At 47.1% G+C, this 25,830-nt stretch overlaps 1 protein-coding gene and 1 pseudogene across 1 annotated transcript in view; one reads left to right on the top strand and one right to left on the bottom strand.

The window, feature by feature from the left end:
* The window catches only part of Lerp (lysosomal enzyme receptor protein), a 94,093-nt gene that overhangs the window by 40,481 nt on the left and 27,782 nt on the right, over nt 1-25,830 (bottom strand). Inside the window, exons 15-21 of the mRNA XM_075696481.1 lie at nt 16,493-16,648; nt 11,675-11,878; nt 10,125-10,302; nt 8,831-9,124; nt 4,038-4,228; nt 2,970-3,050; nt 84-303 (exon numbers count right to left, since the gene is read on the bottom strand). Coding sequence (XP_075552596.1) covers nt 84-303; nt 2,970-3,050; nt 4,038-4,228; nt 8,831-9,124; nt 10,125-10,302; nt 11,675-11,878; nt 16,493-16,648 — 1,324 coding nt within the window. The remainder of the gene's footprint in view (nt 1-83; nt 304-2,969; nt 3,051-4,037; nt 4,229-8,830; nt 9,125-10,124; nt 10,303-11,674; nt 11,879-16,492; nt 16,649-25,830) is intronic.
* Nucleotides 7,080-7,908, top strand: LOC142584421 (cytochrome c oxidase subunit 1-like; annotated as a pseudogene).

The following is a 25,830-nucleotide window of genomic DNA, read 5'->3' as shown; positions in this document are numbered from 1 at the left end:
CTTTTCGGGATTTAATGCTAAGCATTATGCTCGACAGCAGAATACCATAGCCAGCAGTGCTTTGGAGCAGCAATGCCACCTACCAGCGTCCACACTGAACTCTGCGTCAGCAGGCTTAGTCTGGCAAATTGCAGCTCCCGTACACCCAGACTTCGCGGACTTCAAAGGCTGGCAGATGTTGATCAAGTATGTGAAGCCAGGAGCGTGTACTTCGTAGTCGGCAGAGGCATTTTTGAGCATAGACATGTCATAGACATATCCATAACGTGGGTCTTGCACCTGGCAGTTCAAACCCTTTGCCATCTGTAAAGAAAAAGAAGGCAATAGATGCAAGCAACACCGACTTAATACAACTCAAGCCAAGCCACTCAACCCCACACTAAATTTGAAAAATGTCACCCGCATTTAAAGCTTGACACAGCAACAATGCTGTACAGTAGAATATATATCAATGTTATCATAATTCAAACATGCCATAACAGGTGTCCCTTCCCTTTTTGGACATCCCTTGTTTTGTTAGAACAAAATATTGTGACATCCACAGGCTAAATGGGCACTAAAGGCAAATAATAGGTTGTGCTACAATGAAAGGTTATGCTTTTGTAATAACGAATTCATTCGTAATGAAAACAGCTTTTGTAAGCGAGACAATGACGCAAATAGAAAAATCGGTGTGGCACCACGTGTTGTCGACTACAGTACCTCATATGTGGCGTCATTATCTCCGATTGACAAAGAGCAGCTGCGACTCGCCGCTGCGAACGGCATCACTTTTTTCTGTTTACATTAGCCGAGGCAGCAATGTGTGGCAATTCACCACCCTGCCGGCTCCGGCAGCGGATGCTCAAGTGATCGTAACTGGCAACCTGAACCCAAGCAGAGCCACTGAGTGACTCGTACAATCTGAACACCTACACCTGCAAAGCAGTACGCTTCGTGTACAGTAGAACCCCGCTGTTACGTTCCTCACTGCTGCGTTTTCCCGGCTGCTACGTTGTTTTCATCCGGTCCCGGCATAGCTTCCATAGGATCCAATGTATAAGGAACCCCGCTGTTACGTCGTAGCTGTGAAAACGTTCCCGCATGATACGTCGCAACTTGGCACTCCGAGCTCGCCTGGGCTGAATTAGGCAACGCGCTCCAGCCGCCATTTTGGCTTTTGACAAGTTTTGGCTGGGCTTGGCCGGGCTTGGCTATGGAACTGGCTGCAAGAAGCCGCACGCCAGTTCGAGAGGCCGCCACTAAGTGGCCATTCGTGAAAAATGCTCTCACTATCATCACTGTGATTAGGGTCACCGCACGGTTGTTGGACGCATAGAGTTTCCTACAAAATTACTCTATGGTTGGACGGGTCGACTCACGGAGGAAGGAAACTCGGGAGAGGCCCTCACGTCACTCTTTGTGAAGCAAAAGTGAAACCGGAAGTTGGCGTTGCTCGTGGCGTTGCTCCGCCTATCGGGCCAGCTCTCCTCTCTTGTTTACATTTCTCCCACGGCGCGCCGCGCGCAACCGGGCTGCTCGGACGCGCGCGCTCCGCAGCAATACTAAACAATCGTTAGCAGGTTAGCATGATTACGCCAAAGAGGGCAAAATTTCCCGCGGATATTCCTTTGTCCGTTGCCATTGCCGTGGCGCGGTGACGACGAGGAGCACGAGCCGCATGATGCCGGGGAGTGGCCAAATCCTAGCTTTGGAGAAGCCGTCGAGGCTCTAGACCTCCTCCGCAGGTACGTCGCACCTCGCAGCGACGCTGACAGCAATGCGGCCTTCCAGGCTATTGAGAAACGTGTGGCGATTTCTAGCGAGCGAAAGAAACGGCAAGCCATCATTCTAGACTTTTTTAAGTCCTAAGCGCACTCTGTGGAAATAAATTGTCTATAGTTGAAGCTGCCCTTTTTTTCATTCATTTTCGGAGCTTTCCTCACTGTTGCGTTTTCCCGGCTGTTACGTTTTTTTTCCCCGGTCCGGTGAAAAACGTATGAACGGGGTTCCACTGTATAGAGCTCACTAAAGAGTCTACAAAAGACATAACAGCATAAAGGGCGGTCACGTGGAGACAACATCAAGTCCTCCGCTTTGGCGCAGGCAGTTCAAATTGAGAAGCAGCAGCGGGACCTTCGACAGCAATTTCTTAGGCAAAAACTGACATATTAATTAGCATACAGAAAATGATGATAGATTTCTAAACTGTTTCACAATGCGTGGTGCCATTGGAAGCATAGCGCACGCTTTTAATAGGTGATAACCGAAACGCACTGCCATTCCCTGCTGCACACCGACACTGTATATGTTTTCCGGCCACTAGATCCCATGAAAAGATGTTAGGCACGCAATATCGAGAATAGTACATAACTTCCCATCTCATGTGAAAACGATGACGCACACTTTCTTATTCCAGTACCAGCAAACCTCTGCATGCCGCATTCGCAGCTATCACTGCCAGACCTATTGCAACAAGCATCTTCACCTATGTGTTTTACAGCACGTGGTGCTATTGGTAGTGTACTGCACACATTTAGTAGGCAATAATTCAAACTCCTCGCTGTACCCTCCTGCACGCGACGCGATGTGGCCATCACGTTTCGCTTCGGCGGCATCCAGCATCACCCATCAGCTCGATATCACTGCAGTTTCCCGCTGCCTTCTTAAATGCCACGAAGTAGAAATACAACGAAACGTGTCTCAGGCCGTCGGAGCACCACCAGCTCGACCCACATCGGCGTCTCGTGCCACAATGATCCAAGCGACGCTCCGCATTATGTAGATGTCAGCAATAGTTGAATGTCGAATTTTATTGTTACTTCCAATCATACATTTTCCCTGTTAATGCATTTTTTCCCGCGGTTTTTTCTGAAATGTATGAACGAGGCTCTACTGTATTTCATTTCTTTTTACTTGAACGACAAAGTCAGTTTCATGAGCAACAAATGCCTTTCCCAGGAAATGAATGCAACAGAACAAGTACCCACTTTCAGTGGACAGGCGGCAGGTGTCTGGAAGTCAAACAGGATTTCGCAGTCCTCTGACTCTGCCACAAAACTGGGGCCAACCTGCAGCAAGCAAACATGCAAAGTTGAAACAGCAAAATCAGGAAAGTTTTGCACTGAATAAAGCTGGTAAATTATGACTTCTTGTCATAACTTGAATGTAAAGGTGGAGTTACTAGCAATATAAAGCATGAAGATTGCAAACATCATTAATATGCACAAGACAGACACTGGACAAGAACCTAAGATAATGCCTCAAATGTTACTAATCCTATATTTTATTTGACCTTAGCAGCAAGCTTCCTAGGCTTCCCTATGACTCCACTAGTTGCATGCAATGTTAATTCCTGCATATACTTGGCCCTCAGTGCCAGACTTGATAATGTGATGAAACAATATGATAGGATCAACACAAGCATTGCACATGATCATGAACATTTCATTTGTTTTGCTTCGTCTTGCTCACAAATGCACAACATGCACGTTTCAGCATAACTCTCAATCTTAGATCAGAACTTACTTGCCACAGTGCTTGTACTATTTCTTGGAATTACTATAAACTCTGAATCAGCAATAAACTTTAGGTATCAGCAAAGTCAAAAGTCAAATTGTGTTGAATGTCCCGCATTCTGCTCTTACAGGAACACAGTCATGGCAACCTTGAGCACAGCAGCAGAAAACCATAGCCACTGAACCACTACAGTGAGTTTAGCGATTAGCTTCAAGGTGCAACATTCAATAATAATAATATTTGGGGTTTTACGTGCCAAAACCACTTTCTGATTATGAGGCACGCCGTAGTGGAGGACTCCAGAAATTTTGACCACCTGGGGTTCTTTAACGTGCACCTAAATCTAAGCACACGGGAACAACATTCAATTTGCTGGCCATACTTGTTACATTCCAACACTGCAGGTTCTGGTTCTTGTTTTATGTGCAAACATTTGCCAAACACTGTTAACTTTTGCAAAGCTCCTCATCACCAGTACTAGTCTGTGACCACCACAATGTGAAAAGTGCACAAGGCAGCGACTGTCAGTGGCAACTCACCTGCTCATCATTGCAGATGAGAGAGATAACGGTCTTGCGGGTGCGTAGGCCGTTAGCACAGGGACCACCATTCGGGTACTCCACAAGCACGGCACCATCGCTGGTGACGGTAGGAGTGCCGTATGCATTTCCCCAACTGATGCCCAGCTGGTTGGGTTGCAGGGCATCTGTCTCACAAACTGCAGCACCAGCTGCACAAGTACAAAGCACAATGTAAGAGCACGTACCTGGCTTCCGGAATCTTACACTTGGTTTAATTACTAAAGCACATTCATGTAAAAGTAAAAAAATAAATCAGTGGTCACAAACATGTGGTACACAGGCTACACATGAAGCCACCACTGCAGCTTTCGCAAGTAATGGCCACACATGTTACAGTGCTGGAGTAAACATTGTGATGTAGTTTAAGGAAGCTGCAGAGCCGTAGGCCACAACTTCTCAGAGCAGGAAGTGGAGGGAAACCATCTCAGACACAAGGGCATGGGCCTTAGTAGCTGTCATTTCCTCCTGAAACAGGCTACCCAAGATGCAACTGAATCCCAAGATGCCTGTTTCAGCACCCTTGGTGCAATGCTACTTTTCTTCACAAGTTCTAAGCTCAGCTAGCTGGTTTTCGTTGAATATGGCAAACAGCGCAGACAATGGGAGAAGAGATACAATAGAACCTCGTCGATACGTTCCCGTCACATTTTTCCTGCACCAACGTTCAGTATGTTGCCAAATTGCAATCATACGATACGTTTTCTGGCCGCCAGATCCCATGTAAACAAGAAAATGCACAAGTTGCGCGCGATCGAGGATAGTATATAGCTGCCTGCTGCAGCAGCTTCACTGCAATACTCGCCCACTCATCTCACATGAAAACGCCTGCGCGCAGTCAGTTTGTCACTCCTGTATCAGTAAATCTTCTCCGGGGTCGCTGCGCAAGACATTCACAGCTATCAATGGCAATCCTACTGTGATAAGCATCTTCGCCTGTCTGTTTCACAGTGCGTGGTGCCGTCGGAAGCATAGCGCACGTTTTTAATAGGCAATAACTGAAACACGCCGCTGTTCCTTGCTGCAGACTGCGGTCGTATATGTTTTCCAGCCACTATAACCCATGTGTAGAAGAAAAGGTGCGAGATGCGGGCGATTGAAAACAGTGCCGTATTTACTCGCATTAATATTGACGCAAATTTAGAGGTGCGATCGTAACGTGGGGTAAATTTTCCGAAAAAAAAAAAAATTGAGCACCGAAGACGCAAAAGGGTAAAATTGAGTAAGGCTTCCCTTTGTAATAAACGCAGGCATTATATAGGGGCTACATGAATTGCACACTGCCCTTTTATTTTCGTTTTCTCATTGAATAAAAGACGCCTCACTTTATTCCGAGTCTGAATCTTCACAATCATCACCGCAAGTTGCCTTGTCAGAACAAGCTGTGTCATCACTGGTGGCATCTTCGCAGTCCCACAGAAAGTCTTATGTGCCATCCAGCACGTTGGATATGCCAGTCCTCTTAAAGCTGTTGGCCACTACCTCGTCAGAGATACCACTCCACATTTCAACGATCCAGGGGCAAAGCACGTCCACAAGCGGCCTTCTGATTTCGCCCCTCGGTGTAAAATCATGTTCGCCCGCCGCCATCCGCTCTGCATACAGTCTTTATACATTGAACTTGAACGGTTTGTTCAGTGACACGTCAAGAGGCTGTAGTAGCAACGTCAGACCCCCAGAGATGACTGCAATGTCTGTGCGTAGCTCCTTAAGCTCAGCATGAACGCTATCACCAAGATGGCCTCGGAAACTGTCCAACACAAAAAGTGAGAGAAGCAGAAGCGCTCCTAGTCTTTGTCCTCAAACAATCTTGATACAATCAACCATGACTTCTGCCGTCATCCACCCTTTTACTTGAGCGCGGATATGGATGCCACAGGGAAAGTTTCCCATCAGAATAGTCTTTCATCCAGGTGGAAGCTCCCATATGGTGGGAGCTTCCACCCGTCTGCGATCACTGCAAGCATTACGGTGCATCGTAACTTCTCTGTACCAGATGTCTTCACGAGGACACTGAGCGCTCTTCCCGTTGACTGTTGTGTTTGAGGGCAAGTCAAAGGTCAACGGAGTTTGGTCAGAGTTCCCTATTTGCCACAAGAGGAAGCCGTTCTCGCCCCGCCTCAGCGACAGTCCATTTCCTCACATGAAGCAAGTTGTCCAACCGGAGCTAGCGCCGCAGTCCTTTGCAAGGAATCCCAGCTTCCTGGCAATTATGCACACCTGTGTCTGTATCATTTCTAATGATACTGTACAACTATCTTTGGGCAGGTCTTTCATGTATTCAACGACTTCCTCCTCAACAAAAGGGAACTTGTCCAATTTGGGTCCGCAGAAAGCCTGGCGCATCCTGTCAGTAGCCATCAGCTGCTCACACCGATTTTTCCAGTACCGTATTTGGATTTCATTGATGCCGAAATGCCTGCCGGCAGCACGGTTGCCATGCTCCAACGCATAGTCAACAGCCTTAAGCTTAAATGTGGCCGTAAAAATCATATATTGTCCCATGGTGAAACCACACCGACAATCACAAAGCACAGTGCCGCCTTACAAATGGTGAAAATGCGGTGTCCGTGGGAACGTGAAGGAATGCATTTGCTGCGGGATGACAACAGGTCAACGAATAGGCGGCTGCCACTATAACAGTACAAGACATCGAAACTAAAATGGTGGCTGACAGAGCAAGCCGAACACTTTTTTTTTGGCTCCCAAGTACATTACGTGCATTGAAACAGTTTCTTCCGTATCAGTAATGAATAAGATTGTTAATATGTTAATATTGGCAACCCTTATAAAGCCAACAAATAATAAAACCAAAGCAAGTTTGGTGGTAGATTTTTTTTTTTTTTAGGAAAGTGATGAAGGGAATGAAATGGGGCATCTGCTTGAGAATGTTTCATGCGTGCCGTTTTTTCATTTACATTTATTTTAGATAAAATATATTCTAAATAATTTAATTTGTATTTAATAGATGTATTAATAATTAAATATAAAATTTAACATTTATTTTGATTTTTTGGCCATCCCAAAGTTTACATTTTAATTCTTCCCGGATTTGGAATAATTTCCCAAATTATTTGTTTTTCAACAGGGAAAAAAGAACCATTTGGTAACTTAGGCATAATTTATGCAATAGCAGCAATTGGATTATTAGGATTTATTGTATGAGCTGTGGGGATGCGCGACTCTCACGCGTACCCTGGTATCTTGTTTTCCCGCATAGCTCCCGTCTCCTGCAGTGCGGCTTCGCTGCATGGCCTGGCGCCCGCGGCGGTCGGAGTGGTTGAGGCGCAGTGCGAGAGATGGCGCGAGTGTTGCGCTGCTAACGCCACCTCACATCAGGGTTACTTGGGGGCGCAGGGGTAAAGACGCTTGCGCTTTGTCGGTGGGTCAGCGGGCGCCGCGGACGTCCCGCGCGTGCACCGATCTATGCTTCTGCGAGACCATCTCGTGAGGCCTCGTGCGAAAGAGCCACCGTTCGTGTGACCATACACACGAACGACCAGGCGTTGGGATCCAGCAAGGGGCGAACATATTCGCTCACTATCCGGTCGTGGTGAGTCTGACTTCCGCGATTTGTCGCACCCCCATCGGCATGTTTTGTGGATAGCAACTCGGCTAGCAGGCATTGATCTATGAAAGGTGCAATAAATGCCCTTGTGATTGTTTGCATTACTGTGTCGTCGTTCCTTTGTCCCAAGAGTATGGGTGAGAACCCCACAGAGCACACCATATATTTACTGTAGGTATAGATGTAGATACTCGAGCTTACTTTACATCAGCTACCATAATTATTGCAGTACCTACTGGTATTAAAATTTTTACCACTTGGTAAGTTTTGAAGAGTCGTTTGTGCAGCATTCAACAGATGATAAGCATGGTCATTATCAGCTAGGTTTTGCACAGGACATATCACTGCGGCAAGTTCGGGGTGCAATCATTACGCAGGAAAGAAAAAACAAGAATTTTGACAACATAATTCAGGGGTGCAATCGTTAAGCGAGTGCTATAATTATACAAGTAAATACTGTATGTAGCCACCCGTCTCGCAGAAAAACGACGGCACTCAGTTTCTTATTCCGCATGCCGCATTCCCAGCTATCGCTGCCAAACCTATTGCAATACGCATCTTTACCTATCTGTTTTACAACGCGTGGTGCGTAGTGTCATTGGTAGCGTACTTTAAGTATTTAGTAGGCAATAATCCAAACACGCTGCCGTTCCCTTCTGCAGACGACACGACGTCACGTTTCGCTTTGTTGGCATCCAGCATCGCCCACCAGCTCGATTTCTTTTCAGTTTCCCGTTGCCCATTTAATACGGCAAACAAGAGGGAAAACAAAATGCGTTTCTGGCCGCCAGAGCACCACCAAGTCGACGCGCATCGGCATCTCATGCCACAACGATCCGCACGATGCTTTGCATTACGTAGATGTCAACAATGATGGAGTCTGTCGAATTCGGATACTTCGGATGGCCCGCTTTTTCATTTAGTATGTTTTTCTCATGTTTTTTTTTCCAAAAAGTATGAACGAGGTTCTGCTGTATACGAGCAGGGATCAGTCCTGCTTTTGTATCTCTTGCACTGCCACCTGCACCATTTTGGGCTGCCTATCTGCTTTTATTGAAAAGGAGTAGCAAACTGCATTTGCTAACAAAACAAAATCGCTGCACTCTGCCAACAGCCAATATTTCAACAAGGACACACTAACCTCTTTAGCAAAAAGCAATGCCCACAGGAGGGCACCTCTACTCACATGGACACGAGTAGCCAGGGCTTGGGTTCAGTGACTGGCAGAAGGATATGTGGAAACGGCGGTTGGTCTTGGAGTGGTACACCTCCCAGTTGCCAGTGCGGAGCTGGAGAGGTGTCAGGTCATACTCGTAGCCATAGACATCATCGAAGATGCACTTGGCAGGTAGCGGTTCACAGGCCAAGGGTGTTGACAAGCCAAATACTACAAGCGAGGGCTCTTCCATAAGTAAGGACATGTGGTGGCCATTGGTACCTTCATTGCAGGTAGCATCGATGACTACCTTGAAGGCCGTGGCTGTGCAAGAGGAGGAGGAAATGAGATGACTGAGGTACCATTTTTGGGACAGTAAAATTTCAGCTTGAACCAGCTGTAAAACAAGGTCAGTTAACCACTAAGCTTCAGAAACGAGGTGTGAAATAAAAAGTTACATACATTAATTCACAGGACTGCTGCTCTGTGCACAACAAAAGATAAGCACATAAAGCATTTTCAAATAATGCAGGATACAGTGCTTATTAAGATTTGGAGAAGAGGGGCATCTCTAGCCATAGACATTAAGTCTCTTACAGGAGGAGCATATCTGAATTATTCCATAACAGAAGGATTGCCATCAACAACGCTGTTTAGTTTCAGACACATAACGAGAAAAGGCATATCCAGCATGGCACGCTGACTGAACGAGCATGACAAATCCTAAAATCAATTCTAAAGCACTGCAGAGTTCGTGGCAGTTTAAACCTTTCTTCAATGACTAATTTCGACCCGATGATTTCTGCAGGAATCAATATTTTGCAGGAAATACCCGAAATAGAGAAGAAAAAAACACCATGCTCAGAAATGCGAATGTCAGCAATGAGAATAACATACAATTTGTAGAACTTCTGCAGATAAATATGGCTCTTAAGATTTCACAAATGTTGATGTGTTGCATCATGCTGTTAGGACTCTGCACTCTAATTTTGAAGCCTGTTGCATAACACATACAACCTGCCTTGGGTGATATAAAAGTGGTCTTCAAATGATCTGTGGCCAAATTTCACCCCAATACAATTGCAAATTGAGAAGTATGAAGAGCTGCATGCCGCTCGCAACATATTGGAAATGCATGAGGAAAACCTTCAAATTATGGCCATGGGAATTTTCTGTATTGCGCGTCTTGTCATTCAGATGTGCATGATATAAATTTTTCACTTCATTAAAAATATTTCGACTAGAAAGGGTTAAGCAGATTAAAGCCGCACTTGCAAGCCGTGAGCCAGCATCAAACAGGCTTAGTAAGCAAGTTTCCCCTCACCCGAGTGATTGGTGTAGTTGCCCACGTAGGTCAGGCGAAGCGAGCCAGGATCATCCGAGGACAGGGACATGCCGTTAGTCCTGGCCAGCTGCTTGGCTGAAGTGCCCCTCACCATGCACACACTGGTGTTACTTTGGCTGGAGCAGTGACCCCCGTGCACTGGTCCACACACATTCAGCTGCAAAAAGTGAAGGAACTGACCTTAACCTCGGGAATGCACCAAGGTAGCTCCAATGCAGGTGTGGGGTGTTCCATTCAAACAGCAGTCTAAACGTGTACAGATTTTAAGATTTAGCACTTCTGCCCAGAAATGCAAAGGAGTGACAGATTTATGCTGCAATATTAAGCATGCATGTCCTGGCAAAGCAGTCAATTGAAAAATCACTTTTTTGAGTAACATGCCCCACATCAAGATGGTCAGGGCATCACGTGTAATGCAAAGACATGGGATCGTTCCCCACTTGCGGAAAGTTGTTTGTTCATCCACTTTTATTGGCGTTATTTTATCATTTCTTTAATTCAATGAGTAAGCACAAGTTATTTCTTCTATGTTTTCCTTGGTGTCTGTTAGCTTCTCATGATACGCCCCACATTTGGAACTAGTACACCACTGCCATAACATGATAATATCTTGTCACACTGGGAACATTCAATGAAACAGCATCCTAAGCACGTCTTGTAACTCGCTTCTACTGGTAACAAAACGACATAATAAAGAGGGGCATCACTACAGTTATAGCTTATGCTAATGCTGAAAACAAAGCTGTAGAACACCTACAGCAGCTATTACAGAAAGCAAAAAAATTAGTTTCAAAGAAACAATATACTGACTTCTGAGAAATGGGGGAGGGGGGAGCAACTGGCCTCTGCAGGCATCCAAGAATTCATGCCAGCAGAATGCACACTTGTTCTACAAGCAAGAATGATAGCACCACTTGCAGCTAAGCTCAAACTCCTGAAAACCTAGAGTTGAATGCTGGGGCAATCTGCACTGTGGGTCTTTTACCAGTGGTCAATTTGGTGGGACTGTGAGCGAACAGTTCTGAAGGCAGATTTCTTTGCACTGTGCTTTGCTAATTTCCAAGAAAAAGATCTCATCCAATCTGCCTTCAACAATGTCTTCCATGCAACGCTCACAACTATGACTACCTGAAGCAGCAGCAGCAGCATGGTTTGAAAGAGGCCATGAAAAGGGTGCTTCGATGCTAACATTTGCTAACTCTGAATGTGACAGCTAAGAAGACAAGAGACACTGCCTAAACCTGATGCTGGATGTTTCCCACCAATTTTCCCTCAGTTACTTTTGAATCTGCATTGAGTCAAAATAATGTAGGATATTCCACAAAACACAAGTTGAGTGCTTTCATCTGCAAAACCATTGCTCCACATGAATGATTCAATGAGCAGGCAAGACAACAACACAGCAGTGCCAAATGCTCGGTTCATTAGTTGCCTAGTAAGAGCATTTCTGCCTCTCGCATGGGTTGCAGGAACCCAATAGGGAAGCTGAAGAAGTTGGCCTAGACTCCCTCTTTCAAGGCTCACTTTACCTCGTAGATGATGTCACCATGCGTGACTGTGTAGAAGCTGTCCTGCAAGTGCAGTGATGACAGACTGTAGGTGGTGCCCTGCCTGTCAGTCAAAATGCAAGAATCGTGTGCCTCCAGGTGGCTCACAGGGCATGCCATGTGCGTCACCCACAGGAACTTGTGCTGACAGGTCTCCCCACTCTTCAAGTAATGAAGCTGCTCCGGCTGAAAAAACAATAAAGAGCTTGCACATCTATTGCAATGCTGGCTGAACATTAACCTTTTTCCTATGAAACGTTCCTAAAAATAAGTTACAAAAGAATAACTAGTAAACCTCATTTTTGCCCAAGTTACCTGCACAAAAATTCAAGATTAAAGCGAAGTTGAGGTCATGAAAACTTTCACATAAAACACATCTTTGTGGGAATGCACACCTTTATTGGTTAATTTTCACAAGCAATGCAGTGCAGCTTCACAGCAGTGTGGAGCGCATTGCCATAAAACTGCGTTGCATTCCAGCAGTGGGTGGCAACAAGAGCAGAGTGGTATTAACTGGACATACACAAATTATTACTGGAGCATTGTTTTGTGCTAACCATTGCGCAGGGCTGTTAATATCAGTGATGCCACTGGCCCGTGTCATTTCGGAGCAGCTTTGGAACAGCCAGAAATACATTATGGAACAGCAAAATGACTTCCAAAGCAGGTTTATGAAAGCGATTGCAAAATATATTACAAGGTGCTTTTACAGTGAAAACAGTAAGTGGCCGTTCATAACAACAATCCAAAAACTAAAAATTAATGTGAAATTAGCATAATAAGTAAAACTTGATGAACAGTCCAAAAACATTAACTTTAGCAGTAAAATTTCGTTGCTTTTCTAACACCAGCGATATGGAAAATGTGCTTAACTTTGCCCCCTGTTGCGCTTCACTGATATGCCATCTAATTAAAATCGACATTGTGGGAGTGTTTCGCTTTCACTTGTCACACTGCTTGATGTTGCAAAGTGCACATATGCGTTCGCAACATTTCTATGTGCAACACTGTCAGAGTAGGCTGTGATGCATGAATTCAGTTTAGAGCTCTCTGCCTACACACAAGCTTTTGCTGCTCCTTTCAGTCAGTGTAAAAAAACAAACTTGCGAAAGCATTCGCAGTAGTTGCCAGCATGTCGCCCACAGACCCAATTTCGGTTTCTGGCCACCAGTCTAGCCCATGATCTCGCACCCAATAATCACAGCTGTTAATTTGCCCAAACATATTGATGGCCATTTGCCACGATGGCCTGCTGCCCGCCACCATGTTGGTTGGCAGCGAAAATTTGCTAGCCGTACTTCACCACTTCATCTGGCGCCACTTCATTAGTGTCTAGTGGCAAAAGTTATTCAAAGCAGAATCGACCAAAATCCTCGTAGCGGCCGTATGGCATTCTTAAAGCCGTGAAATCACCTCGCCACTGAAAGTGTGGCATAGGCAACAAATTGATGGCAGCAACTTTCTTCATGGCTGCCTTGTACGCAAGAGTGCGCATTATGTTAGAAAAATTGAGTAAGATGCCAAACAGTATCCGAAACTTTGGTCACCATTTTACATTGGTCACACCGAAGACAAGCGCGGGTCTGGCTCAGCACCAGCACAATCGCTCGCTGCTGCCTGAAAAGCGACGCTGTCCTGTCCCCTGAGCAACCCACAAGCAGCAGGATGAAAGGTGCTGAAAACAGACAACAGCCCACGGAAGAAGCGGGTAATACAGGCTTAATTACAAAGGCTTGGCTCTCTCCTTTACAGAGCTAACGCAGCCACTGATCCACGCCACGCCACTTTCAATGTGCAGAGGAAGATCACTCGAGGACTTGGCTCCATTTTTGAAAGCCCGAGCAACTCTTTCGACACAGGGTGGGGACAGATTTCTCATATATTGCTGAAATGTAACAGGATGCAGCAGGGTTTGCCTCTCATTGCAGTTTGGCACAGCAGTAGTATCACTGCCATACAAACTTTCGTGCTGCTGCATGCATTTATCATTTACATGGGTTATTAGTACATTCAATTTTTTTTTGTCTCATATGTTGCACAGCCTAGTCTATTGATGGAACACAAACGAAGAGCAATTCCGCATGTTCCCCTCTGGCAAGTGTGCAACTGCCAGATTTGAAGTAGGTAACTTGTGGCTGGTAGCTGCCGCACCTTTCTACACACCTGTGCAGTGCACTAGCATTGCTTCTGCAGTCACTTGCAGCTAGGCCACCAGCAAAGTGAGAGCTATGCATTTGAGTGTTCCTCTTAACCAGGGTGTCTACCAAGTTCACATTTACAAATTCCCCGAGTTTTCCAGGTTTTCCCTGAGTGCCTTTGCAAAATTCCCTGAGTGATGCAGAACTATGTGTTATGTCAATACAGGCTGAAACCGTATCGCCCGATGCTGTCACTCTAGTCAGCATATGAAAAATATTTTAAAAACTACTTAATCCAACTTGAATACTAAAGAGGAGTGTTCATGTTATTCAACAAGAGAATAAAAGGGAGGGGGTTAGTGAAATGCTCAGCAAATAAAATATCTTCAAAAAAATTGCTAATTGATTCGGACATTCTCAAATACGAATAAAAAGGAGATGCATACAGGAGCAAATATTTTCGAATGTGAGCTATTTCTATCAACTGGTAGCAAGCTCGTTGGTATGAGGCCCGAACTTTGTCAGAAGTGAGATTCCCTCTCAATCACTGGTGTGTTGACCTCAACTGTCCTGACATACTCTTAGCCCGTGCACAACACCTCAGTGTTGCGTTTCATTGCTTTAAAGTTTATTTTGGTCTGGATCAGGAACACCTGCATCTCGGCGTCAGACAACACTGTTTTTTGAGCTCAAGCTCCTTGAAAGAAGCGGCGGCACACTCCCTTTCCCGTTCATCAATGCATAGGTCCTTTCTGTTCTTGTCCTCCTTCCACCACTCGTTCGGCCCACGGACCACTTGCATCTTCTTGGCCAGTTGCACAGTCTGCATGCGATTTTTCGAACTCCCTAGGGGCCGTGGAAATGTCCGAAAAATCGGCCAGTTGGAAAAAATAAATGCATGTCATTTACTGCCCTTAAGGGCTTAAACCGCCACAGGCACATTCTAGAATGCTCTGAAGGCCTGTCGGTACACGTATTAGGCATATCAGTGCTCGTACTGTGACAGGAAATACCGTGTGCAGGCATGTATTTTTAAGGAATACATACTGTGTCCCGTGGCAATAGCCCCTCCCCACACTTGTTATGCTTCACTGCAATACTCGTGCGTATGCTTCACCAAGTAACATTTCTGTACAGAGGCGAAGCTGACTTTCGGGAACCAACATTATGCCAACGCACCGTGCTTTCTAAGCTTCTAAGCCAATCGCGAGGACCAAAAAGGCTGAGCCCATGCCATTGCTGACCGCAACGAATTCTTTCCATAAAAAACACTGCATCAAACAACAAGAAGCTTCATAGAGAGCGTCAAAGCAGCTAGGCCTAGCATTGCCGCAGTGGTGGCTACGGCTGCCGGCGGATATGTGCGCCAGAGCGCCGTTTCGAGGCAGCGAGGTAATTAAAATGGCAGCGATGGTGGCTTTGATTAAGGCCATTTCGGACCTGCGGTCACAGCAAAACGTCCGGAAAATGGTACGTGGAAGAGTTCTTGCGCCCGAAATTTCAGGCGTTCTGATACATTGACTCTATGGCGTACGTGGCAGTGCCGCGAAGCTGTCCAAATTATCGGGAAACCGGAAATTCGGTCGTCAACTGTGCACTGGCAACTCCTCCAGAAGACAACAAGCCGTCAAACACGATTCATTACGATTCCTGTCCGTTACTTGAGCTAGCATTACCACGACTTGTGACCCTTTCAATAAAATCACAGCTAATTTTCCCTGGTAGAGGCACAAATTCCCTGAGTTTTCCCTTTTCCCAGACTACTCAAAATCCCTGAAAATTCCCGGTTTTCATGGTTTTTCAGGTTGGTGGATACCCTGTTAACAGTGAACCACGCTGTACATAGGGACAGGTGAAATGTGTGAATGCACAAAACTTGTCTACGAAATCTGCATCACAAATGAGATGAAAAAAAATGCAAAAGCCATTTCAAAGTTTTGCAGCAGGAAAATTTAGGTTAATGCAAGTTGAATGTGGCTTCATTGTACTGCATATTTAACAAATTTCAACTAGTTTCAGCAACTAGGATAGAAAAAATTTGCAACTCCACTGAAACCTTCATGTACTCAGGTGCTGCTAAGGTGTGCAAGGTGAAGTCCACAAAGATCCGCTTATTGTCTAAGAAAGCAGCCCAAATTCTAGAGTGGAACAGCTCAGCTTAATTAAATTAACACTTAATTAAAGCTGAAATTTCTTCACTGTGGAGGGTCCTTGTTTCGTTTCTTTTCTTCTAAATGCAAAGGTACCAGATGACAAAGTAAGAAAGGTGCTCCAAGACAATGCCTATGATGTCTGTCAGTCAAGCCAAAATCATGCATTTCATTTCTCCATTGATGCACTAGCAAATAAACTATAATCATTCGCATAAGCAAACAAGCTAAAAAGTGACTCACCTGCATGCACCAGAACCAACTACGAAAAAATAAGTACTATTGAAACAAGGAGAAATGCTTTCGTGAACTCTGGCCCCTTTAACCCCCATTTGTGACTTCATGAACTACACCAAGCGTCTTCATGTTTGAGCTTCTACTTCAATGAAATTACTGAAATGACAACCCAGCACACCACCCCTTAATTAAGCACTGTGCTTGATGTGAAAACCAATGCTAAGCCTCGAACATGAGACAAGGTGACACTCAGATGAAAGCTCCAAACAACTCACCTGATTGATGTCGCACATAAAGTGAATAAGGGAACTGTAAGTTGCATTCTTCTTGTATGGACACGGGTCACCATGGTCATATTGAAGCGTGAGAAGACTTGACATGTTCTGAGGGGCATGACGTGCCTGGCCAGCGTTTGCAATCACCACCCTCTCCTACATAAAAAAAATTCAGGAGCACGTAAATTAAGCATGATTTGAAGCTGGCCCGATTAATAGAAGTGTGTGAAGGAGCACTGAAATTTCTTCATTATAGCTGTACACGACGACACAATGATCATAATGAAACGAGACTGAATTCCTATTCTTATATACGGATGTGAAATTGTGTCAGTGTGAAGAACTAACCTAGTGTACAACATTTTAACATTCATACACCTTTATCAATAAGCATCATTATTTCTTTTTACACCCGTGCCTCATGGGCACAGAAAATGACTAACTTGCTAATGCCTTAAACATTAATGCCATTCGCGACGTAGTGCGTTCTCGTAACTCACTTGACCATGAAATGTGTACTCTCATTCCCAATGCCTCCACATTATGACGAGACAAAACTAATTCGTAGTGAAGAACGATATATTCTTCACTTTCTTCACCATGGTTATGGTGACCACATTTTGACGATATTAAGGGGGGATGTGGATTCTAAATGTCTTCATTTTTGGTTCAAATCTGAACTAAACTTCACTGTTTCAATCAGTTTTTCATGCTGATTTCAATTCTATAATTAATTTTTCGATAGCACTCTGGCTCAGAAATGACTAAAGTCTGAAAATAAACTTAATGGGTAACTCTTACGGGGGCTTTTCAGCAATTTCGCATTGCTAAACACGAAAAGTGCACGGCACTAATGCCAAAGATTTGCTCTACGGGGTGATGCTATTTGTTTGAAGGCATTCTAAAGGTAAGAAAGCAGACGAACATTTACTGTGAGTATTTTTTTTTCTTGTTCTCACTCAATATTTTTTTGTAATTTGCCAAATGGTGCTAGAGTAACAGATATATCACCTCCGAGATCATTTTAATATTGCCACCTGGTGTTTTGAGCCAGCGCTGCGTGCCCAGCAAAAACGGTGATTGAAGACGACGAAGTCAAGGATCTTGCGCCAGCTGGTGAACCGTCCTCCTTGTGTCTGACATTTTCGTGTCTGGCTGCTGATCCTGCTGCTTATTCTTGCCTTAGCGCGTGACAAACTGGTGGAGGTGCGAGGTAATCTAATCTATGCACCAAACCCCTCCGGGCAGCAGGAGCTCCAGCCCCGTATCGGTGGTTACGCCTGTACACCGCGCCAGCAGAAGGATCCGTGGACAAGCCCCTGAGTTTGGACTCCTCCCAGAGAAAATGGCAGCTCCGACCACCCCAACCGGTATGGAAGGCACAACGCCGATTCATTGTATGCTACTCAATCCGCGAACGCCGAATCCCTTCCACGGCGCCATACATGAGGACATTGAAGATTGGCTGTTGCACTATGAACGTGTTGCCGCGTTCAACAAGTGGGATGACGCAGACAAGCTGAAAAATGTCTATTTCAGCCTTAACGATGGCGCACGTGTATGGTACGAGAACCGTGCAGATGCCTGAACTTCATGGGCAGAATTCAAAAGGCGGATTCTTGAGACATATGCGAGCCCTGATCGCCGAGAGCGAGCTGAGCGTGATCTCCAGTCCCGTATCCAAATGCCGAACGAGAGTGTCGCAATGTACGTCGAGGACATGACGCGTCTCTTTCGACGAGCCGACCCCAGCATGTCGGAAGAAAAGAAGGTGCGGTACCTGATGCGCGGAGTGAAAGAGCAGCTGTTCGGCGGTCTCGTGCGCAGTCCTCCCAAGACTGTCAGAATTTCTTTCCGAGGCCATCACCATGGAGCAGACTCTTCGCCAGCGGACACCATCATACGAACGTCAAGTGAACACTGCCTCACCTACGGACTTCTTCGGAGCTCTCGGGGGTCACGTCGATTTCTTTCGAGAACTCATTCGTTCCGTGATCCGCGAAGAACTCCAGAAACTGTCGGTACCTTCACAGCCGACGCTCAGCTCCTTGTCCAGCGTTCTCTGTGACGAAGTTCAGCATGCGCTAAAAGAACCACCCTTCAATACAGAAGCTCGACCGCTAAGACATGACAGCCCACATATGTCATATTCGCAAGCTTTGAGGCAACCTGCCCCACCTCCCTCCCCGCTTCGCGCCGCGCGCCCGGCCATGCTAGAGCCCGTCCAAGCTGCCTCGTATTACCAGGACCACCGACAGGCCCCGAGGAAATCAGACGTGTGGCGGGCACCTGATCACCGTCCCCTTTGCTTTCACTGTGGCGAAGGTGGGCATGTCTACCGACAGTGCTCCTATCGAGAGCTCGGACTACGCGGATTCTCAGCGAACTCGCCGCGACCTAGGTTCGGCCAGCGTCCTCCTGAAATTGAAGAATACGTTGCCCAGCAGCGCGGATCTCCATCAGCTCGACACCAGTCACGCTCCCCTTCGCCGCGGCGGTTTTCTCCGACTCGCCGTACGTATGCAAGCGTGGTGCAGGGTCGGTCGCCCAGCCCACGACGGGAAAACTAACCACAGCGACCTTTGGGGGCGAGGCCGCTCAGTCTGGACGTGCTCAAGGACCCCCACTGACGCGTACGCGGACCGACGATACATCGATGACGACAGTACCTGCTGATTCCAGAAAAAGAATTTCCTTGGACATTCCTGTACTGCTTGACGGTCGTGAATTGACTGCTTTAGTGGACGCTGGAGCGGATTATTCTATAATCAGCGAAAAACTGGCCACCCTTCTGAAGAAAGTGACCACGCCTTGGAATCAAACACCAGTTCGTACAGCTGGCGGGCACATCGTCACACCACTCGGCATGTGCACGGCACGAATACAGATTCGCGGCTCTACATTTGTTGCCAGTTTGAGCATTCTCCCTCAGTGTTCTCGAGACCTAATCATCGGCATGGACTTTCTCAGGGAGCACGGCGCTATAATCAACATTCGACAACGCCTCGTCACTTTCTCGACAAAAAGCGCCACAGCGACGACCAACACCATCCACCCTCGAGCATCTCTTCGTGTCATCGATGACGCTGTCACGTTACCACCGCGTGCAAGTGTCGTGGTTCAAGTGGCATGTGACAAGCTCATACACGGTGAAGCAGTCGTAGAAAGCAATCGGTTTCTCCTGCTTTCTCATGGTGTTTGCGTAGTAAGAAGCCTTGTCGATCTCCACGATGGCCACTGTGAGGTTCTTGTCACCAACTTCAGCTACGAACACCGGCACCTTTTCCCCAGTACAGTCGAACCCGGCTATATCGAACTCGCAAAAAAATGCCTATCAGTTCGATATAGAGCGTAATTCGATATAATCCTGCTAAATAATTGGATGTCATAAAAGCACATACCATTTCTAAAATCACATTTCTAAAATCACTTCATTGATGAAACTAGCTTAGTTTCGCACGAAATAGTCCTGCATTTTCTTCTGCTTGGGCAATTTCGCTGCGTGCGAGGCACGCACTTCCCCACGTTGTCTAAGGAGTCTGAGCAGCTGAGGCCGCAACATTCCGCATTCGCGCAGAAGCACCGGACTAGTGCGAGCGCACCAATCACTTCGGAGGATGTGGGCCAAAGACGGTCGTTGCTTTCCTCGTAGTGCCCATTTTCACTTGTGCTCGGCACGATGTCGGCAATGTAGTCTTCGTTTCCGGGCTCTCCCGTGGTCGCGACACCATCATTTGCGCTCACAAACTCGTCCACCGTTGATTCGTCAACAGCTTCCGGAAATTCTGACAGCTTGCTCCAAACTTCGGCAACAACGACAACGGATTCGTCGCATTAATCAGAATTTACAGTCATCACCGAGCACGCGGAAGTCGGTACGGCTGAAGCTATTTTGGATGAACCACTCGTACACGGCCGTGCGTACGTACGCGTCGGGCGCCACGGGCACTACGGGCACCGGGTCGCGAGTTAGGCCGCTTTAGCCCTAATTTCCCCCTTCAAGATCGTGCCGAGAGTGCACCTCGGAATCTTGTACGTTGCGGGGACATCCTACTTGTCACCGCGTTCGACCCGGTTTATGAATTCGAGCTTCACGACGAAAGGCAAATTCTGCCGCTTCATCACGGAACACTGCGGGAGAAGGCGCACACAATGAATCAGATAAGCAGCGAGACAACTCGCACTTACGCCATCTTGCACGACGAGCGCACAAGAGCTTCTGATTGGCTGTCTGAGCAAGCGCTGCGGGCGGGCGGGCCAGGATCATTTTTTGTAGGGGGGTGTCGGCGGCTCCGAGGTAGCGCGGTCACGTAGGGACAGCGGTTGGATGGAGCCGCGCCGCCGGGTTTTCCCGTCACCGCGAGGGAAAGCCAACTTCAGGGGGCACTTTCCGCCGCTTGACGTTCGATATATCGGGAGTCGCTACTAGTTTTGTTCGATGTATACGTAATTTTTGCTATATATACTCATTGTAACTATACCGTGTCCAGAAATTGTTCGATATATGGCATAATTCGATGTAAACGGGTTCGATATAGTCGGGTTCGACTGTACTGTCATCGCCTACGCCGACCCGATCGCCGATGTCACTGAGTGTTTTGTTTCCGAGGCAATCGGCACTGCTGAAGCACCTCTACGCAACGTCGACATTAGTCCAACGCTTCCTGAAGAGAACAGACAACCCCTGCGCGAGCTGTTGCTTGAGTTCCACTCTTGCTTTGCACGGTCGTCGAAGGTACGTCAAACATCGATTACGAAATACCGTATTATCACCTATGACGACGTGCCCCCCATACGGCAACAGCCTTATCGTGTTTCCCCGACCGAACAACATGCTATTCAAACGCAGGTGAAGGAAATGCTTCAAGACGGCGTAATCCAGCCTTCATGCAGTCCCTGGTCATCGCCAGTCGTCCTTGTTAAAAAGAAAGATGGCACGCTTCGATTTTGTGTAGACTACCGGAAGCTAAACAACGTCACAAAGAAAGACGTGTACCCGTTGCCTCGTGTCGACAATTCTCTGGACAGGCTGAGGCACGCGAAGTATTTCTCCTCTATCGATCTGAAAAGCGGCTACTGGCAAATTGAAGTAGATGAACGTGACCGCGAGAAAACTGCTTTCGTAACTCCGGACGGCCTTTACGAATTTAGAGTACTCCCTTTCGGGCTCTGTTCCGCTCCAGCCACATTTCAGCGAATGATGGATACCGTTCTCGCTGACCTCAAATGGAAAAGCTGCCTCGTCTATCTCGATGATGTCGTCTTTTCGGAAACTTTTGACGAGCACCTTCGACGCCTTCGGAATGTACTCGAAGCCATTCGATCGGCTGACCTTACACTCAAGCCAGAGAAATGCCATTTCGGTTACGAGGAACTGAAGTTCTTTGGTCACGTCGTAAGCGCGGCAGGTGTTCGGCCTGATCCTGAGAAGACTGCTGCCGTAGCAGATTTTCCCGCTCCAACTGATAAGAAAAGTGTGAGACGATTTTTGGGCTTGTGTGCATATTATCGACGCTTCATTGAAAATTTTTCGAAGATTGCAGATCCGCTATTTCGCCTTACGCGTGACGACACTCCATTCCTCTGGACTGATGCACAACAGACCGCCTTTGCGGAGCTACAACGTTGCTTGTCTTCTCCTCCCGTGCTCGGTCATTTTGATGAGGATGCCGACACAGAAGTACGCACTGACGCCAGCAATATCTGTCTCGGAGCTATCCTGGTGCAACGACAAGACTGCACTGAACGAGTTCTAGCCTACGCGAGCCGCACTCTGTCACGCGCAGAGTCCAATTATTCCACCACAGAGAAGGAGTGCCTCGCGGTTATTTGGGCTACCACAAAGTTTAGGCCGTATCTCTACGGGCGGCCATTTAAAGTTGTGACCGACCATCACGCTTTGTGCTGGTTGACCAACCTCCGAGACCCTTCTGGACGATTGGCACGTTGGAGTCTGCGACTCCAGGAATTCAACATCACCATCGTGTACAAGTCAGGCAGGAAACATGAAGATGCTGACACGTTATCACGGGCACCTATTAAATCTCAGAATCCTGACGAGGAAGACGACAGCGCCTTTCTGGGAGCCCTCAGCGGGCCGGATCTGCTCGCTAAACAGCGATCGGACGCTGAGTTAAGACCCGTCATCGATCACTTAGAAGGCGGCATCGCGTCCATTCCTCGCCCACTTTCGCGACGGTTGTCATTTTGCCTACGAGGGGGCATCTTATACAAAAGAAACACAGGTGCCGGCGACAAACCACATCTGCTAGTAGTACCTCAAGCCCTTCGCGACGACATCCTATTAGCCTGCCACGACGAGCCGACATCTGGTCACTTGGGCTACTCAAGGACTCTGGACAGGGTACGACAACTGTACTACTGGCCTAGACTGACTGCTTGCGTCAAACGCTACGTGAAAGGATGCCGTGAATGCCAGCGCCGCAAGTCACCACCCTGCAAGCCTTCTACAACCCATCGACCCTCCGCGTACGCCGTTTGATCAAGTTGGAATGGACCTTCTTGGACCATTTCCCTTGTCTTCCTCCGGCAATAAGTGGATCATTGTCGCAACTGACTACTTGACGCGTTACGCTGAGACGAAGGCACTACCACGCGGGACAGCATCTGAAGTTGCCCAGTTTTTTATGCATCACATTGTGCTTCGGCACGGCGCACCGTCATTCATCATCGCTGACCGAGGGACGGCATTTACGGCGAAGCTTCTGGATGACATCTTCAAGCTGAGCTAAACGAGTCATCGAAAGGCCACTGCATACCACCCTCAGACTAACGGCTTGACAGAAAGACTAAACAAAACACTGGCAGACATGCTCGCTATGTACGTGGATGTGCAGCACAAGACGTGGGACGAAATCCTACCGTACGTAACGTTTGCGTACAACACTGCCACGCAGGAAACTACACGCTTCCCGCCATTCCGCCTCGTTTATGGTCGAGATGTCCAAACTATGCTAGACGCCATGATGCCATATGAAGATACCGACCAGCTCGACCAGTTAGCTCCTGACGTCGAGGAGTACATTCAGCGCGCCGAGGAAGCGCGTCAACTGGCCCGCGTGCACATAAGACAGCAGCAGTGTACCGATGCAATAAGGTACGATCTCCACCATAGACAAGTGACCTATGAGCCTGGTGACCAAGTTTGGGTTTGGACACCCATTAGACGGCGAGGCCTCAGCGAGAAACTCCTCAGCAAGTACTTCGGACCATACACAGTACTAAGGCGTGTAAGCGACGTGAACTATGAAGTGATCCCAGATGGAGACCTGCCATCGTCCATGCGCTGTTTACCACGCGCAGAGACTGTACATGTGGTCCGCCTCAAGCAGTATTTTACACGGTGAAGTGTACTAGTGAAACAACCTTTTTTTTTTTCGCTGTCCTCGCGTCTTCCTCCAAAGAACTGTGAAGCGTTTTTTTTTTTTGTTCCCGACCACAGAACACATTTTTCCGTGTGCATTTCCGTATGTGTGCTAGCGCGTCCCCCCCCCCCCCCCGCACTTTTTTTTGTCTTACCTAATTTGTGTAGTTTCCATGTACGTTTTGTGTCTGAGCATCGAGTCTATGCTCCGTTGGGAGGGGGAATAATGCCACCTGGTGTTTTGAGCCAGCGCTGCGTGCCCAGCAAAAACGGTGATTGAAGATGACGAAGTCAAGGATCTTGCGCCAGCTGGTGGACCGTCCTCCTTGTGTCTGACATTTTAGTGTCTGGCTGCTGATCCTGCTGCTTATTCTTGCCTTAGCGCGTGACAATATGAATACACTGGTACCAAACTTGTTATTGTCTCTGAACATCCTAGAGAAAAACGCAGTTGAAATTTAGCTGCAACTTTTTCTGAAATATAGCTAAAGCAATATTAATGACGTTTCATAGCTCTAGTCTTCACAAGAATGGGCATACTAAATATATGACTACCCTCCCAGAAAACAGCAAAAAGCTTGTTATAAAGCCATGTATTGCCCCTAAACCAGCATGAGAAACCACATTTACCACTTCATACGCCGGTTCCAGTGGCCTGCAAGCTTAATGAATACAAAAAGTTGTATAATAAAGTAGCCTTTCCATAGCCAAATAAACTTATCCAATGTCAAAATTAAAAAAAAAACACATGGAATATTTATTGAGGGGCCTAAATTAATTATTGTCGTACAACAACCCTTCGCCCTACAGCACACCAGTGTTCTATGCAAGGTCCTTTGCTGGCTTGTGCCATTTTGAAAGTCTGGCCTCGGTAGCACTACGTCTAGATGCTCCCTTTGCGACTTCCAAAGCTTTTGCAACGATCAGCTTGAATTCCCACTCCATTGGGCACTGTGACACGAGACATTTCTTCAAACACAATTGCTCGACTTCTCACGCACTCAGCCGATTTGCCCACTGAATAGCATGCCGTATCAATGCAGTCTAGAATGCCACTGGACACACCAGCCGACAACCTGATGACAACCTGCAGCTAGGCCCACTAAAATCAACAGCGTCAATAGAACGCCGCTTCTGACGCTACAGGTGGTTCTGGCCGTTCCGTTCGTGCCAGCCGTTTGGGCAGCGCGCCATCACCAGCGGTCTTCAGCCTTTTGTTCCACGCTTTCTGGCTTTTTCCCCCCCGTAAGCTCGAGATGTCTTCCTTATACGAGCATCTCCTGATATGCCACCAGACGAAAAGACAGTGTGTCAGCCACATGAATGCAAGAGAAAGCAGATAAAGATGACCTACGCAAACAGCAGCAACGACGGAGACTTCGGCGCACGCGAAACAAAAATCGTAATGAAAAAAATGGCCGCTTGGACAGTGGGAGGCGCAGGATGGGGGGGGCTCGGCTTGCGCGCATGCACTTCACCCACTCAGAGGCCAGAAATCACCCTTCGGAAAGGCGGCAAGTGGGGTCCTTCTGTTAGAGCAGCACCATTTTGAGCCGGCACAAAATGCACACAAAGAAGGCAGCTTCAAAACAAGGCCAAGATGACGGTGGTCGGCTGGTGAATGCGGCCGCAGCGTGCGCAGGAAGTCTGAACAAGTGGAGCCCCAGAAAATAATTCTGTACAGACTAGAAACACCTTGTTGAGATCGCCGAAGCAATGAATCTACAAGTGCCAGCGCATGACTGGCGATGCTACGCCTATGAGCTGCAGTTTTGACGATGGATTCTTGACATGACCTTATGAAAATCCCTTAGAAACAGAAGTGGTCAACGCTTTTAAACAAACAGCAGAACAGCCTAGTGGGCAGACTGACACAGACCTCCATGGAAAGTGCACGTGTGCCCAGCCAGGGTAGGCGGTAATCTGCAAATGCGCACCATCAGTATTCCAGTTT

This window comes from Dermacentor variabilis, chromosome 6 (assembly GCF_050947875.1).
Source record: "Dermacentor variabilis isolate Ectoservices chromosome 6, ASM5094787v1, whole genome shotgun sequence".
Lineage (NCBI taxonomy): Eukaryota > Metazoa > Arthropoda > Arachnida > Ixodida > Ixodidae > Dermacentor > Dermacentor variabilis.
Note: the sequence above shows the minus strand (reverse complement) of the source record. Positions and strands in the feature narration are given on the sequence as shown.